This window comes from Panthera uncia, chromosome B4, assembly GCF_023721935.1.
Source record: "Panthera uncia isolate 11264 chromosome B4, Puncia_PCG_1.0, whole genome shotgun sequence".
NCBI lineage: Eukaryota > Metazoa > Chordata > Mammalia > Carnivora > Felidae > Panthera > Panthera uncia.
In genome coordinates this window covers 72,779,300-72,796,351 of record NC_064809.1, presented here as the reverse complement: position 1 = coordinate 72,796,351, position 17,052 = coordinate 72,779,300, and the positions used below count along the sequence as shown (strand labels likewise).

At 56.7% G+C, this 17,052-nt stretch overlaps 1 protein-coding gene across 1 annotated transcript in view; it reads left to right on the top strand.

The window, feature by feature from the left end:
- The first annotated feature begins 1,256 nt into the window (after nucleotides 1-1,256).
- COL2A1 (collagen type II alpha 1 chain) overlaps nucleotides 1,257-17,052 on the top strand; it is a 31,180-nt gene continuing 15,384 nt past the window's right edge. Inside the window, exons 1-18 of the mRNA XM_049627287.1 lie at nucleotides 1,257-1,511; nucleotides 5,629-5,835; nucleotides 7,258-7,274; nucleotides 7,708-7,740; nucleotides 7,847-7,879; nucleotides 7,978-8,031; nucleotides 8,197-8,298; nucleotides 9,520-9,597; nucleotides 10,243-10,287; nucleotides 10,391-10,444; nucleotides 10,876-10,929; nucleotides 11,695-11,748; nucleotides 12,165-12,218; nucleotides 12,337-12,390; nucleotides 12,685-12,729; nucleotides 13,274-13,327; nucleotides 15,988-16,032; nucleotides 16,471-16,524. Coding sequence (XP_049483244.1) covers nucleotides 1,427-1,511; nucleotides 5,629-5,835; nucleotides 7,258-7,274; nucleotides 7,708-7,740; nucleotides 7,847-7,879; nucleotides 7,978-8,031; nucleotides 8,197-8,298; nucleotides 9,520-9,597; nucleotides 10,243-10,287; nucleotides 10,391-10,444; nucleotides 10,876-10,929; nucleotides 11,695-11,748; nucleotides 12,165-12,218; nucleotides 12,337-12,390; nucleotides 12,685-12,729; nucleotides 13,274-13,327; nucleotides 15,988-16,032; nucleotides 16,471-16,524 — 1,122 coding nt within the window. The 5' untranslated portion in view covers nucleotides 1,257-1,426. The remainder of the gene's footprint in view (nucleotides 1,512-5,628; nucleotides 5,836-7,257; nucleotides 7,275-7,707; nucleotides 7,741-7,846; nucleotides 7,880-7,977; nucleotides 8,032-8,196; nucleotides 8,299-9,519; nucleotides 9,598-10,242; nucleotides 10,288-10,390; nucleotides 10,445-10,875; nucleotides 10,930-11,694; nucleotides 11,749-12,164; nucleotides 12,219-12,336; nucleotides 12,391-12,684; nucleotides 12,730-13,273; nucleotides 13,328-15,987; nucleotides 16,033-16,470; nucleotides 16,525-17,052) is intronic.

Genomic DNA, 17,052 nt, shown 5'->3' with positions numbered 1-17,052 from the left:
AGGAAGAAGGTCTGTTTGGGGTCCTTGCCTCTCTAATATCAATGGAGTGAGTCACCAGGAGCCAAGAGAAGAGCATGGCTGAGCCCTGAGAAGGAGGCAGCATCCGGCCAAGATGCCCCAAGGGAGCTCACCGGGGAAGGTGAAGTGAGGTGGGAAGCAGCAAGAGGGCCAGGGGGCCAACTAGGAAATTCTGGCTTCTCCCCTGGCTCACAGAACTCGGTCCAGCTGGAGCAGCCGCCTCACTCCCTGGACCGGGCTGCAGCAGTGACCAATGTCCCTGGCCAGAACTGCTCAACCCCGGGCGGCAGTGCCCACTCCCCCCCGGGGCCCTCTCCAGGCCCCCGGCCAGGAAGAGCAGACACCACGTCTGAGCCTGGAACTAGACAGTCCCCCACCTCGGCAGCACGCACGGTTTAGTCTGGGCTCCCTCCGTCCTCTGTAGCTGCTCAAGCCCCCTTCCCAGGGCCTGCCCCCGCCCCCACACCTTCACACAGGTCTCCCTCTGTGCTGTAACACACCGGCCCCTTTCCTGGCGATTGGCTCTGGCCAACTTCTGCCAAGGCTCCAGAGGAGGCTCTTTCTTCGCAGAGCTGGGTGGGGGAGGGGCTGGGGCCTGTCGTTCCGAATCTCCAGGTGGGAGCCCCGGGGCCAGGTACTCCGGGAAGCGGCCAGAAGGCTAGAAGATAGGCCGGGGCACCTCCCCAAACTTGGCCTTGCTTGCCAGTTTCCAAGAGTTGGATTCCGGATACCATCGCGAGCTCCCCCTGCGCCCTCCTCCCCTCCCCCTGCCCTAGGTCCCAACGCGGAGCCCTGCTAACTCTCCCCCGCTGCTCCTTTCTACCGCTTTCCCTCCTCCCTCCCAAGTCTTTTCCGTCCACGGTCTAGGGCTCGCGGCCTGCGCCTCTGCAAACACCCCCCGCCCCTCCAATCTGGGCAGAACTCCGAGGGGAGGGGCCGGAGGCCCCCCTTCCCGCCTGTGGTCGGAGGGGGCAGCGCCGCAACCCTGGGTTGGGGGGAGGACAGCAGCCGTCTCTGCGCCCCGCCCGATCAGGCCACTCGGCACACTAGGGGTGGGGGGCGGGAAGCAGGGCTAGCGGAGAGGGGGGTCCGGCCCAGGCAGGTGCGGGCTCTGGCTGGGCCCAGGCCGGCTCCGGGGGCGGGGTCTCAGGTTACAGCCCGGCGGGGGGCCGGGGGCGGCCCGCGGTTTGGGCGAGTTCGCCAGCCTCGAGAGGGGCCGGACGCATATAACGGGCTCCGCGGAGGCGAGAAGACGCAGAGCGCTGTTGGGCTGCCGGGTCTCCTGCCTCCTCCTCCTGCTCCGAGGGCCTCCTGCATGAGGGCGCGGTAGAGACCCGGACCCACGCCGTGCTCCTGCCGCCTCGCTGCGCTCCGCTCGGGCCGGCTCCGCCAGGCCCCGCGGTGAGCCATGATCCGCCTCGGGGCTCCCCAGACGCTGGTGCTGCTGACGCTGCTCGTCGCCGCTGTCCTTCGGTGTCACGGCCAGGATGTCCGTAAGTCGCCCGGTCCCTGCCTGCCACCCTTCTGTGCCGTCCCTTCGCACCCTCCTCCGGCCCTCTCCCTCTCTGGAGCCGGCGGGTCCAGGCTAGAGTGGCTCCAGGGGTCATAGCGCGCCGAGACTTGGGCGCATGATGCGCAGGGGCTCACCTAGCGGAGTTCTGCAAGTCAGGGGCTCTGTTGGAGCGTCGGCTGGTGCAGGTCGCAGTTGGAGGCATTTGCAGGTCTCTACGTTGCGCAGGAATTTGAAACGTGCAAAGTGTCGGGTCGAGATGTTTGCGCATAGATTTAAGCGCGCTCTTTTCCACCAGCTTTGATAATTAAGCAGGCGCACACCCACCCAACTCACCTCCCCGAAGCACTTGGAGTGCTGCAAAACAGGTCGTGGCCCATCGATCTTAGGAGAAGTTGGAAAGGGCTCTAACGAAGGGACGAGCAAGCGCCAAAGGGTTGACCTCGCAGCCGCGTCCAGGGGTTGGTGGCTGGAGGGTTCAAAGGGGAGTTAGACAAAGGAGATGCTCTGAATCTGGTGGGCTGAAATCGGAGGCCACAAAAGAGAGGCTTCCGAGAGGCGCTCTGAGATCTCAGCGCCTCTCGCAGTTTCCTCCCCCTCCCGGCTGGCGCAGGAGCAAGGTGCAGCCCTCGTTCTCATCTCGACTTTGGCCGTGCCTCTAACGGGTACAGAAACTCCCCGTAGGAGAGGCCATCTGAAAGGCGATAACATTCTAACCAGACCGTGCTTTTTTCAAACGCCCCAGAAAATAGCGCCCCCTCCCCGCCGTCTTCCCCTCCAAACCCCGGAGGTACTACAATGAGTTACTCTTCTAAATTTCTGGAACTCACCGGGCTAGGCTCTGTGTGTGTGTGTGTGTGTGTGTGTGTGTGTGTGTGTGTAGCAGAGGAAGGGGGCAGAGTTGGTCAATTGCTATAACAATTTCAGCCGAATATAGTTAGAGATGGCAGTTTTACGGTCTAGTCCAAAGGCGGTTCGGATCTCACCTTTCCATCGTCTCCTTTGGTAAAGTCCCACTGTCTGGGATTATATTCAGGACAAACGAAGCCTGGAAAGTGTATTAGGTAGAGAGGATTTTTTTTTTTCCCCACGTGTTTGGGCACGTTTCCGATGGCTGGGATTCCAGCTCTGTCTTTGTATGTTACAGATTGTAAATCAATCGCAGAGGAAACTGTTTGGGGAGGCGGGATGGAGGTGGGGGGGGGATCAAAATCCCTCTGCCGACGAGGCTCTATTTGGTGTCTCCTGCCACCAGGCTGTCTCCAGAGACGGTTTGGAGGGCTCTGGGCCCAGGAGGACTTTCCGTTCATTAGAGTGGCTGACCCAGGCGGGGGCAGGACTGGAGCCCGCGGCGCAGTCGCAGCGAGCCCGGGGCAGGAGATTCTGGCCGGGTCGTCGCGTGCTGCGCTAACCTGGCGGCGCGCTCCCGGGCACTTGGGATACGGTGTGTCCATCAGTGTTTCCGGCTCGGACTGGCTATATTTTTGTCCTCAATTTCCCTGTACACCCACAAAGCTGTCTTCTTGACTGACCTCTGCTTAGTGCACAGTGAAATTAGCTAAGTGAGTTTAAAATAATTCCCAAATTCTCCGTCTGTTATTAGAGGCGCTCACTTAAATGGCAGAGCGCTCTCACCGCCGCAACTTTCCCGGGAGTGAGTGAATTCCACAGTTTCTTGGGCCCAAACCTTCCAGTCGCTCCTCCTCCTCCTCCTCCTCCTCCTCCTCCTCCTCCTCCTCCCCGGGGTCGGGGGTGGGGGGAGGAGTGCATCGGGGCGGTTGACTTCGCTCCCAGGCGCATCCGAGCCTCGTAACCCCCTCCCCTGGGTCGGTGGACCCAAAGAAGTGACGTGGGGAAAGGCACAGTCTGCGTGGACGTCAGGAATGTCAGAAACCTAGAGCTCGGGCACGCCCCTCCTCCCCATCTGTCCACGACTTTGAGAAACTTATTGGAGGCGGCGTCTTTGACCCACATCTGCATTTCACAGCCCTCGCCTGCGAAAGTGCCCCTCGGCTGAGGGGAGAGACCTCAATCCTCCTTTGTGAGGCTTGTTTGCGTTGGGAGATTGGCAGCGATGGCTTCCAGATGGGGCTGAAATGCTGCCCGTATTTATTTAAACTGGTTCCTTGCGGAGACCTGTGAATCGGGCTCTGTGTGCGCTCGAGAAAAGCCCCATTCATGAGAGGCGAGGTCCGGTGGGTTCCCCCGGACTCCCTGACCCCCCTCTCCACAATGCCCCCCTGTGCCCGCCCGCCGCCACCTCCCGGGCTCCAGCCCTGCGCAAAGCGGCGGCGAAGCAAAAACAGTTCCCCGAAAGAGGTAACTTTTTAATTGGCCTGCCACAAAGGAGCACTTATACCGCGCTGCGGTAATGAGGGGAACCGGATCAGGCGCGCCGGGATGCTATCGGCAGCGGTTTCGAACAGCAATTATGGTGGTGCTGGGCTCCTCCGTCCACACCTAGGGGATCCGGTTACGGGGCTGGCTCCTTTCTGGGGCAGTCATTTAATCCCACTTTTCACCCTCCCAGTGTCTGTGGGCGAGCCGCGTCCAGAGCTGCTGCCAGAAGTCACCCAGCGGCTCTCACATCCCGCGCTGCCTGGCCCCGCCCCCGCGCATCCCGGGGCCGCCCTTCCTAGAGAAATCTGACCCGCATTCGGGTGCACCCCCTTCTCCCAGCGTTTTCTTTTTTCACCCTGGGCCCTCTTGGGTGAAGGTGCGCTTTTCCTCGGTCCAGACGGGAGACCATTAACCTCTGCTCCTTCTCCTTCCCCACCGCCTGATTTCTACCGTTCCAGCTATTTTAGCCGTGGGCGTGTCCCCGCAACTTCTGTGTTTACCCTGGGATCCCCCTACTCTGGCCGGGATTATCTTGCCTAAAGGCTGAGCGGATTTCTTCTGCTGGCAAGGGGGAAAAAAAAGGAAGGTTTATCTTTAGGTTTTCAGAGTCTCCTTAAAGAGCAGGAGGCAGGCCCATTTCTTTCTCCGCCCACCTGGTTTGTGGCGCTTTCCTATTATTCATCCCCTGCAGCTGCCTTCGCTTTGGGGATTTTGATGAGAAAAACAGCGCTGGGCGCTCCCTAGCACGTGGTGCGGGCTCTTCAGCCCCTGGCGCTCTCGGGAGCGCTCTTGTCAGCACAGGTTTCGTTTGCAGGGTGAGTTCCAGACGGCAGGGCGCTGGTGGAGAGGGACTAGTCCGTGCCGTTCTCGGTCTTCATTCTTGGAGGAGGCCAGGCCGGGACTGGCTAATCTTAGCCCAGGCCAGGCATTCAAAGCCCCCAGCGCCCTCCCCGCCCCCCCCCCCACATTGAGGTTTGTCTTCTGATGAAGGTAGGCTCTCTCCAGGGAGGGCTACAGCTGGAGGTCAGCAGAGGGGAGCCCCTACGCCCTTCTTGTCTCCCAAGGCATTTTGTTAGCCTGCTGGGGGTCCCAAGGGCATTTTTTGAATGGGCCCCTATCCTCCTCCCCAAATTGGCCCGAATTCTAATATGATTTAAGTCGTGGGACATGATCCTATTTCTAACCGCTCCTCCTTTAACCCCCACCCCGTATATCCGCTTTTGGAATCTGGTTGTTTATAGATTCTAATTCTTGTGGGTTGAATTTTCTACATGCCTCCTGCATTGTAGCTGTCAGTCCTTTTTAGCAAATCCCGTAGTTCCTAGAGGAAGGCAGAAAAAAGGCCTCTGTTCCTGTGCTGGGGTGGGGGGGGTGTCTCTCCATTTTCCCCTCTCCTCTGGACAGTTCCTGAGTTCCCACTCGGAGTCCCCGCCCCCCCAACACCCTTGGGTCTGCCCCAGGCATTCGGAAGAGAATATGGTACAGTAGCACCCCTCGCCCACCTTCACTGCTGGGGCAGGGTTTTCACTGGTCAATGGATAGCACAGTGCAAGGTGCACAATAAACATATGTTGACTGCACAAAAGATTGAATGATGTCTTAGAAAAATGATTTCCAAGTTCTCTACTTTTGGATGGCCGGAGCCCATCATTCTTCGAATGATGTCAAGTTGACTGCAACCTCTTTCTCTTTTTCTCTTCTGGCTCCCCACCCCCTCCTTCCCTTCACTCTCTGCTTCCCCTGCCCCACCCTTGGTGCAGAGAAGGCTGGCAGCTGTGTGCAGGACGGGCAGAGGTATAATGATAAGGATGTGTGGAAGCCCGAGCCCTGCCGGATCTGTGTCTGTGACACTGGGACTGTCCTCTGCGACGACATAATCTGTGAAGACATGAAAGACTGCCTCAGCCCTGAGACCCCCTTCGGAGAGTGCTGCCCCATCTGCTCAACTGACCTCGCCACTGCCAGTGGTCGTAATTTATTTATTTCCTCTTCCACATAAATAAATTACTTGCAGGTGCAGCAAACCTCCCATGGATGCTGGTCATCTCTGCGCGGCAGAGGGGCTGGTTATCCATGGGACCCCGGCAGCTGAAGCTGAAAGGAAAGGCCACTTCTTGCCTGCGGGTTGAAAGTGAATGAGCCTGGGACACTAGAGGGGTTCCTCCTCACCTAAAACCTCCAAAAAAGTACGCTTCCAAGATACGGAAGGACAGATGTGGTCCCATAAAAGGATCCTCTCTGGAATCCTCTCTGATCACTAGAGCTGCAATGGAGAGCCCATATCCTGTGGGCCGAACCCCAGATTAATTCCCCAGATTAATTAGTTACCCACACCTTGTCTTCTCTGTAGACGACCACTAATGGTCTTCAGTGGGGAGACAGGGCGGGCTCCCTCTTTGAAATCTGGAACGTTGGTGGCAGTTGCCTTTTGTTTTCTTTACCTCTCTTGGAGTTAACTGCCAATTACTAAGCCAGTTAATAGTAGAAGGAGGGGCTGGGCTCTGAGAGATGGCGCTGGGCTGGAGCCCTGCAGGCGTGCGCTCTGGTGGGTTTACTCATTCCCAGCTAGAACCAGTGCTGGTGGACCACATGTGTGCACGTGACCCCTCCCCAGCACTTGAACATACGCCCCATCTCCCTGCGGGGGAAAGGGGGTGGTGGGGACGGGCACATGCCTAGGTCTCTTGGGTGGCCCTCACTGTCCCCTTCCTACTCAAACAGAGAAGAAAGTTGAAAGGGAAGCAAGGAGTTGCCCTTCCTTAACACCTTCACCAACACTGGCAAGCTGCTTTTATGGTCTAGATTTCCCGATCATTTCTGAGGCCCCAGTGGGGGAAGTGGTGAGGGCCTCACTGCTTTGAAGGGGGAAGGGATCATTGATTTGTGGGGGTGGGGGGTGCTGGCTTCGATGCTGTCTATAACTCCTCTGCCCTGCTGTGTTTTTGTGCTCGCTTCAAGGAGACCCCGCTTGAACGTAAGACCCTTCTACCTCCCTAAACCTTCTTCCGGGAGGGCTTGGGCTGTGGGAAGGGCTTCCTGCCCTGTGAGGAGAGAAGAGACTGGACCTTCTGCCAGCTTCTGGTGTTTCCTTTCTTGGTGCTCATGAGATCTTGAGCTGCTCATTTTCTCTTCATACGCCCTGCTCCATTCTTTTGCATGCTGACTGCTTTCTCAATAACAAAGTCTGGGTCCTCTCCATTCCTCGTGGGACCTCCAGCAACCCCAGGACCCCAGTGACCCTAACATCCCAACAGAGGGACAGGAAGCTGCCTCCTTCCCGGGTTGCATCCTTGTCTTTGTTTAATCCATTAGAGAGTGTTTGAGCACAAGAACTTGTGCTAACCCATCTCACAAATCTTTCATTCTTCTCTATTCTTTCCCACTTGCAGGGCAACCAGGACCAAAGGTAAGGGTTTTTTTTTTTTTTCCTTTTTTTTTTTTTTTAAAGTTTATTTGAGAGAGAGACAGAGAGACAGTGTGAGAGGGGGAGGGGCAGAGAGAGAGAGGGAGGCACAGAATCTGAAGCAGGCCCCAGGCTCAGAGCTGTTCGATGCAGGGCTCGAACTCACGAGCCTAGCGGGGAGATCGTGACCTAAGGTGAAGTCGGAGACTGAACCGACTGAGCTACCCAGGTGCCCCTCTTTTCCTTTTTTTGTCTCTGTTTTTGCTTTCTTCAGGAGCAATGTTGTGCTCACCCAGCCTGTGATTTTGTAGGCAGCAGGCAGAGCTCTGTGTTACGGGGCAGGGGGACCTCAATGCTCAGGCTGCAGGGCAGGGTTTCATGCTGGGGGCTTTAGTGGGCTTGTGGGGCTCCGTCCTCACAATGTGTCGTGTTTCAGGGACAGAAAGGAGAACCCGGAGACATTAAGGATGTAAGTACACATTGTCCTCACGTCGGTTGCCTCCACTGCTCCGAGGGGGTCGGCTCCTTGGGCTCCCTCTAACTTGCCATCCTCTGGGTCTCTGTCTCTCTCACAGATTGTAGGACCCAAAGGACCTCCTGGGCCTCAGGTAAGAAAGGGAGAAATCCCTTCTCCCACCTCTTCCTCAAGTCACTGTTCTGCAGGCCCCTGGCCATGCTGTCATCTCATCATTCCCTTCACCTTCAGGGACCTGCAGGTGAACAAGGACCCAGAGGGGATCGTGGCGACAAAGGTGAAAAAGTGAGTAGAGAAAAGCTGCCCGATTCCTGTGGAACCCCCAGATCCTCCGGGCATCCCCTCTGCCCCCTCCCATGTGCATGACCACCTCCTCGGGGGCAGCCGTGGCCAGGGCGGTTCTTGTGTAAATCCTGCTTCACACGGGTGCCCTTCTCTCTTTCTGCCAAGGGTGCCCCTGGACCGCGTGGCAGAGACGGAGAGCCTGGGACCCCTGGAAATCCTGGCCCCCCTGGTCCTCCTGGCCCCCCTGGCCCCCCTGGCCTCGGTGGAGTAAGTATCCTTATGTCCCCTTCCTTCAGCTGCCCCTCCAGAAAAATGTGGCTTCTAAATTGCTACTCCCGCTTACCTGGCTGGCTCCCAGGCCGGCCAGCAGTGTGTGCACAGCCTGCCCGTGGGCTTCTCCCCGGGCCTGTAATTTAGCGGAATCACATATTAGGCATCAGACTGTGGCGCTAAGGGATGACTTTTTTCACTCACTGGGTTTCTGCAAAGAAAGTCTTCAGTTACCTGGCTCCCAGGCGTCTGTACTGTGCGGTCGATTCTTGGGCATGGGTGTGGGGCCGGGGGAGAGGATGACTGGGCACTTGTAGTTCCCTGGAAGAAGAGAGACCACTGTCCTTGGAAGACATTTAATCGTGGCCCTTGCCAAGTACATTCCAAGGGACTATTCATTCTCATGAAAGAGCCCCACTGACTGAAGGTGTGTGGCTCCAGTCATTTTTGGAATGAAGCCAGTCAACGAATTGTGTTATTGTCCAGTTTTTGCAGGTTTGCCGTTTTGATGTTTGCTGCGTTTCAAATTCTTGAGTGGCTCACAGATGCCTGCTACCTTCCTTGCTGAAAAATTTTAAGGTTGTGGGTTTTAGTCTTTGGCCGGACAATAAAGACCTGGAAATTTTTTTTTCTGAAACCCTGAGAAGCGATGTTTGAGTTACATTTCTCAACGTAGGTTAAACAGCCTATTTACCATTTTAGAATTTATTTTTTTTTAACGTTTATTTATTTTTGAGACAGAGAGAGACAGAGCATGAATGGGGGAGGGTCAGAGGGAGGGAGACACAGAATCTGAAACAGGCTCCAGGCTCTGAGCTGTCAGCACAGAGCCCGACGCGGGGCTTGAACTCACAGACTGCGAGATCGTGACCTGAGCCGACGTCGGCCGCTTAACCGACTGAGCCACCCAGGCGCCCCCCATTTTAGAATTTAAAGTGTAATCCTGTAAAATGAAATGCAAGTCACGGATGCTTCTCCAAATAGCACTGCATCTTCCAGGGAAATGAGTGTGCCACTGTCATCTAATAACACATTTCCACACCGGTTTTTCAGGAATCGTTGGTAATTCTATCCGATGCTAGGTTAGTTTCCAACAATTAGAGTTTATCTGAAGTTAAGGTTTTTTTGTTTTTTTGTTTTTTTTTTTTTCCGATACCGATTTACAGCGGAACTACATGGAGCCTGTCGGGCTCCTAATGTGGTTGGGTTTATTTGCAGAACTTTGCTGCCCAGATGGCCGGAGGATTTGATGAGAAGGCTGGTGGTGCCCAGATGGGAGTGATGCAAGGGCCAATGGTAAGACAAGACGCCAGTTTTTTGGGTTTGGTTTTTTTGGCAGCCAAAATGGCAGGCGGTGGCCCTTAGCAGAGTCAGAGAAGCTGACAACCTCACTTTACAGATAATTGCGTAGAGCAGCTCTTCTCCACCGGTTATGTAACCTCCCATGCGGTTAGCGCAACGCATTTGGTTTTTAATGGTGACGGATGCCGGTTTCAATGATGCGCTGGAGTGACCAAGAAGAATGAGGATGGAGAGGCACATATAGGCTGGTCTGTTGCAAGGCTGGTTGCTACTGCTCTTGGACTGAGAACTGAAGAACGCAGACAGCAGCCACTGTTCTCCAGCATCCACAAGGCTTCCAGCAGGAAATCTCGGCCCTGCGGCTTGGACTTGGCACATGCTAAATGAAACTCAGACTTTAGTAAACATGGCTGAGGGCCAGGAGAGAGCAAGGCCAGCTTCTCTATCCAAATGGTGCCTATAAATAAATAGATTGTTGTGCGGGGAGCGGGAAATGAGAGGGAGCAGCCACTGGATGCCCCCTCCCCACGGGGTAACTTTGTGTCCTTTGTCTGGGCCCTCGGCTGGGAGGAGGTGGCCCGCGGGAGGCCGCTGGCGAGGCAATTCCGCTGAGCTTCCTCCTTTTCTGTTCCGATGCAGGGCCCCATGGGACCTCGAGGGCCTCCAGGCCCTGCTGGTGCTCCCGTAAGTACTGGGTCTTTCCTGATGGTGGTGGCCGCGCGGATGCTTTCAAGCTCTCGGGTGGCAGTTTGTAGGGCTAACCTGGTGTCCTCCTGTTACTTTTTAGGGACCTCAAGGATTTCAAGGCAACCCTGGAGAACCTGGGGAACCCGGTGTCTCTGTGAGTGCCAGCGCTGGGCCCTGTCCTCCCCCTGGGGAGCCTCCAGTGATGGACCACCCAGCTCCCGGCACTGTCACCTCCCTGGCTCTGCCCAGAGCTTTCCCAGGGGAGGGCCCTGAGGAAATCTAGATGCCACTTCTTAGCTCTGTGGGATCTCTGACAGAGAGCCACGGCGGGCGAGGACCACCAGGAGCTCTGTCACAACAGTCCCCTTTCTGGGCCGCCCCTGGCCTGTGCCTCCTGCTGCCTTCCAGTACAGTCGGCCCTGCAGGCTCACTCTCTCTCAGCACAGAGTGGGAAGACCCCTGCACCCCATCTTTCTTCCTTATGGGGGGAACTAGATTCCAGAGGCTACAGTCCTGAAGTTTTGTCTACCGATCAGGTATCGTCCCACTCCGGCCATCTCTTAGACTCCCTCACTTTGTTTGTAGGGTCCCATGGGTCCCCGCGGTCCTCCTGGCCCCCCTGGAAAGCCTGGCGATGATGTGAGTACACCTGACCAGTCAAACGAGTGGATGCCTCCTTTGGGAGGGTCTGGAGGGGGTGTATGTGCTGGGGCAGAAGCGCCCTTGGCTTGGTCCGGGGGAAAGTGTCCTTAGGGGCAGAACTGGTCAGTTGGAGTCTCAGACCCTGTCTACTGTCTACATTTCCACTTGCGAGTGCCTGGGGACTGCTTGGGACCCACTGGGGAGGGAAATAATTAAAACATCATTAGCTCCACGAAGGGAAATTGAGAAACAAGAGAAGGGAAAGGGAAAACACAGAGGGACAGATGTAGAGAAGGAAAAACAAAGGAAGACACTCAACAGCCCAGCATTATCTTACTTGTAAATGAGTTAGGAAAAGCGCAGCCTGAGTCAGGATGTCTGCAAAGGATGCAAACGAAGTGAAGGGAGTTGGCTCTCGAACTATTCTTATGAATCACATTAGACAGCAAAAAGTCTCTCAGGGTAAGGCAGTGCTGGCCCTATGGGCAGAGCCTAGGAGGGGAGAGAGAAAAGCCCCCCGGCGCAGCTGGGGGCTGGGGGGGACGGAGAAGCTTGCCCAGCTGTCTGAAAGAATGCATGGTGACCCAGGAGGGGCATTCAAAGTGTGGAATCTGAAGGAGGTGGTGGGGGCGGGGCGGGGCGGGCAGGGAGTAAGCAGGTGGGCAAAGGCATAGAAAACTAAGAGGAGAGAGGTGATCTGGATTGTGCCAACTGTGCTACCTTGTCTTCTGGAGAAGCTGAAATACATCTCTCTCCCTTCAGGGTGAAGCCGGAAAGCCTGGAAAATCTGGTGAAAGAGGCCCTCCTGGCCCTCAGGTAAAGTCCTCCCCACCTTTCCCAGCCCCGAACCTCGTTGTGAGTCTCCCTCCTTTGCAGCCAAGGCAGTGGCCTCGCACCCAGCTCATCCAGTTGGGTTAGCTCACTTCTAAAGCAGAATTCCAGCAGCCCCTACGTACATCAGACCTTCGTGCTGATGTTTAGGATCCTGACACAGGCCCACGGGGTGGGGATGGCTAGGCAGCTGTTGTATACACCCGTTTTCCCATAAGATGGGGGAAGCACGGCGAGGGGGGCTCTGGGATCTACTGAAAGAACTGTCCAAGTGCTGGGCTTCTGACCGCACCCCCTCCCGCCCCGGCCTGAGGGAGCTGGCTTTGGAGACTCTCTGCAGTGCGGGTCTGCCTCTCCTGGGCCCTTCTGCACTGTGCCTTCAACGTCTCTTTGGACTGCAGGGTGCTCGCGGCTTCCCCGGAACCCCAGGCCTTCCTGGCGTCAAGGGTCACAGAGTAAGTATCACGGACACAGGGGTTGGGAGGAAGGAATTGCCCTGGGGAGAGAAAAATCATTTGGGGGGCACGAATCTTCTTCCAGAAGTGTGATCGAACGTTTTCTCCTGTCCCCTAGGGCTACCCAGGTCTAGATGGTGCTAAGGGAGAAGCTGGTGCTCCAGGTGTGAAGGTAAGGACCAAGAAGCACGTGGGGACAATGGAGGAGCCTTTCTTTCCGGTCAAGGAGATGCTATTGAGTCCGTGGAGTTAGGATGTCAGAACGGCTTTGGTTGGGAACACCCAGTCCTACATCCTGATGGAGGAGCAGGAGGCCTGGAGAGCTCGGGGAATTGTCCCTCGCAGAACTGAACTTTGGGGGGGGTCTCGGTGGTAGCTGAGTTGACCAGAGATTTCAGCTTCCTCCTTGGGAGTTTTCTGGGGGCAGTGGGGTCCCGCTCACTGACACTGTGCATCTTTTTTCCAGGGTGAGAGTGGTTCACCGGGTGAGAATGGTTCCCCGGGCCCAATGGTGAGTGTGAATATCACCCCCTGGGGAGGCCCTCGGGACGCTCTTCAGACGTCTCCTAAAGCCTAGTAGATGACTCTGCTATGGACACCACTGCTCCCTGTGTGCAGAGGAGATACTCGGTTTTGTAGATTTGATCTGGTTACGATCAGATCCAAAAGCTAAATTTATCAGCTAGATGATTTGTTCAAGGTGTCACCAGGGTTTCCTTGAAATAGCCCGTGAACACACTTAGGATGTACTTCAGTTTTTTAAAATTCTGTCTATTCTCCACGTTTTGAGGGGGGTGTTCGTCTATTGCACAAAGCAAGGCACGCCTGTGACCAGACTCCCGACAGTAACGACAGGAGCGTGTGTGTGGTCTGCTGGGCAGAAGAACTTTGATGTGATATGAGAAGTTCTAGATGGGTCGGGAAGGCAGGATCAGGGGCATCCACACCTTTGCCTCCCGGGCACACGCACGCTCCCCACTCCGGTGTCTGGGAAGGACTTGTGGAGCGTCGTTAAGCCGACTCATGCGTGTGTTGGCCTGGTGTGTGTGTTCCAGGGTCCCCGCGGCCTGCCTGGTGAGAGAGGACGGACTGGCCCCGCTGGGGCTGCGGTGAGTAATGACAAGGCCAAAGGCCACCTTTTGGCCGGCCCTTTAGAGATTACAAGGCACTTTCGTGGGTGGCTGTTTTGCTTGACCCTCAAAATGACCCCGTGAGGCGCAGAGAGCATTGTCACCCCGTGAGGATTATCTCTGAGTAACCCTGCTGCAAATCCCCAGGCCGAGTCTGCACCGTTGAAGGACAGCGAAGGGAGGGTTGGTTGGTGAGGGCAGGATTCTCTCTTAACCAGGCTGGATGGTGCAGGTAATCCCTTTCGCAGGGCCCCCCCACCCCCCACGCCCCCGGTCAATCCAGTTTGAACTTATGGACAGACTTACGATGCTGTGCTACTCTCTGTTCTTTCTGGCTTTTGAGATGATGCCCTATTAAAGCATAACAGTCTAGCATCAACTAGGCACATGGGGTCTTTATACTTGACATTGCTGCTGCCGCTGGTGATACTGTGATAGATAATCCCAGTGGCCACCCTGCCACAGGCACTTCCTTGGGTTAATACCTTACATGCTTTGTCTCACCGAATCTCCCCTTATATCCTGTGAAGTAGATTCCGTTCTTCTCCCCATTTTAGGGAAGGAGAAACCGAGGCACAGAAAGGTTGCATAGCTTAAGACCCTGCTCGGCAGCCTCCGCCTCTGGTGGCCTCTTGTTGATGTGGGAAGTGAAGGGCACAGGGATTTGCAGGGGATTTGCGGCGGGCGGCGGAGGGCGCAGGTGTTTATTTCTGATCCCTCAGCAATGGAGAGCCCTTGTAGGCGCTTGGTCAGGCGAGTGATGTGATGAAAGCTGTGTTTAAGAAAGATTATGCTTTCGGTTGAGCTCATACCCCAGCCACCCAGGCTCCGAGGCCCCTCCTCACAGGCCATTGCAGGGCTGGCCAAAGTAAATCAGCTTCACTCACTCTGCTGCCTCCTGCATAATGTATCGGTTTGGCAGAAATTTCCCTCCAGAGCAGATCAGTGAGATACAGGCAGCCCCGACCCCCGTTTGTCCCCCGGAGCTGCTGAGGTGCCTTGTCCCAGGGTCACTTTGTGTGAGGGGATTAGAGAGTGCTGGGGCTGCCAAGAAACACTGCTATTTTTGCAGACTATTAGGACCTGGCCTGTGGCTCTTTGGCCGGGCCCGGAGCTGTGGTGGCCGCACCCTGTCAGGGGCAGAGACGAGCCGCATCCCTGTTCTTCCTCCTTGCCGAGCACAGCAGGCCTTGCTCCTTGCTCCTCCCCGCTGGTTCCTGTCCCCGCAGTAGTCAGGCTGGCAGGCTGCGTATAGGCTTTGGCATAGAAAGTTGACAACGTCACGCAGTTCCAAGTGCAGGCCTGGTGTCAAGGCTGGGCCCGGGACGGGGCTGGGCTGGCCTCTGCCTGCTGTGGTCACGTGCCCCCTTGGGCCAGACTGTGCCCTCTCCCAGCTCTGCTGCAGGGAGAGCCACCGACGCCAGCACAGGCCTCGCGGGTCATGCTGGGCCCCAGGCCTCTCCACTGGCCAACCCCCGGAGGGAAGGTGCTCCATAGCTTCCCGAAGCAGCCGGCCTGGCCCAGAATGGGCCGTGGCCAACGCTGAGGCTTTATGTTCCCTCTGACATTTTTTTTCTGTCAAGTCTCCTCTTGCGTTCTTGTTTAATGCCAGTCTGGAGCATCTCAGTCAGGAGAAATGGATCATAGCCAGGAAGAAGATTTGAGTCTTATTTAAAATATGAGCTCCCCGCCAAAGCATCCTTCTTCAGCACCCTAGAAGAGGCAGAGGCAGGCAGGCGGGGCCCAGCTTGGGAAAGGTCGCCTTCTGGCCTGCTCCAGTCCCCTGCCAAGGACCAGGTGCCGGGCCTAGCCTAATGGTTCCTAGAGTTTGGGTAAAAGTTCCCTGGGCCCTGAGGGGCCTTGAGAGAGAAAGGCGGGGGGGGGGGGGGTGGGGGTGGGGGTGGGGTGGAGAATGTGCTCACCACAAACCTGGGGGGAAAACCCTCAAAATTAGTCCTAGAGAGCGACCTGGCGGCCCTGTCTTTCTGTGTAAAGGACTCTCAGGGGCAAGAGCTCAGACGTGGTCCTCAGGCTGTGCCCAGGGCTCTGTCCCTATCGCAGAACACGGCTTCTTCCTGGGCCAGCGGCAGCATCTGTGTTTCCTTAGAAATAGGTTGTGTAGAGTGGGTGGGGAGAGGGCGGAGCCCAGAGGCATCCCGGACCTAACCAAGGGGAGGCCTTAACCAAGCCTCAACCAAGGAGGATAACCAAGCTCCTGGAAGTGTTTCCCCCTGGGAGCAGGTGGGAGGAATTGTGTGAGGTTTGCTGCTTGGCTGTTTCATTGTCCTTTGGCCTGATTCACTGAGTCTTTAAATGATAACTTGGCCTTGATGTTGGGGATATTTGGGGTCTAAATGGAAGTTTAAGAAATGATGGAATAGCTAGGAGAGCACCCAAGCTGTGTTTAAGCTCAGAATTTGCCCGCTGCTGCCCCCAACACGGAGGGGTTCTGGGGCTGCTCCTCCCTGGGGGGCTGCCCTGCACCCATCCCTGGCCAGCCCCCCACTCAGCCCTGAGGCCCCTGGGGCCCAGCGCCGCCCACATTTTCTGTGGGGGGGGCGGGCACTGTGGGCGGGGAGGGCCTGGTCTGTTGGTCAGGCACCTCTCACCACGGCCGCTTCTTCCCCCCCTGCTTATAGGGTGCCCGGGGCAACGACGGTCAACCAGGCCCTGCTGGGCCTCCGGTAAGTGCCTGTCATCTGTGGTAGGTTTAGCCGAGTCCCTTTCAGCAGCCCAGTGGGGTTGGCAGTGCTGGCGCTTCTTGGGCAAAGGGAGAGGAATCCGTATCACCCTAGCCTGTCGATAACAAGCTTTGAAGCAACGGTTCATTTTTCTCAGCCATCCTCTTGGCATTTTTTTGAGGAGGGATAGATAGGGAGGTAAAAGAATCATCTGCTTCTCACCATGTCTGTAGTTAGAAACCGGCTTTGCCTCGTGAAGCCAGGCTCAGGCAGAGGGGGCGGTTTTCGCCCAGGGACTTTGGGCCACGATGGATGTAGTGCAAAATCAGTACAAAGGTGGGAAGGAGTGTGAGGTGTGGGGGTGGCTCGCAACCCCTTTGGGGGTTGCAGCAACACTGCCCGGAAACAGCATTCCCCTCTCCCCCTCCTTCCTTCCTCCAGGGTCCCGTGGGTCCTGCTGGAGGTCCTGGCTTCCCTGGTGCTCCCGGTGCCAAGGTACGTGCCCTGCGGGTGGAGTCGGGAGCCGCCCCCTCCCCACCCCATCACCCTCACCAACTGCCCCCTGGACCGTCCCCACTTCCCTTCTGAGGAGTGTGTCCCACCCCCACCCACTGCTGCTCTCTGCGGAGGCAAGGACGAGCCAGGCGGTTCAGTCACCAGATGGAAGGGAAAGTGAGATATAAGGATAAGAAGCTGGAGGTGCGGTTACAGCGTCAGACCAGGGAAGGGAGGAAAAGATGGGGAGACACCGGAGATCTGGGAGGGAGCAGAAGACCAGGAACTGGAGGACGGCAAACTCTAGACCCGGAAGACAGCTGGAGGAAGTGGGCAAGGAGATAGCTCCAAGCTTCCCTCTCGCCCCTACCCCACCGGGGGCCTGGCTCTTCCAGGCAGTGTGAACAGAGTTCTTCCAAGGATTAATAGGGGCCAGTGGGAGGCCAGCCAGTTCAGGGAAAGGCCCCTGTGGCCCAAGAAGGATTCCAGTGCGCACGTTCCCTGGGAATTCTCTCCTGGGGCAGCCGG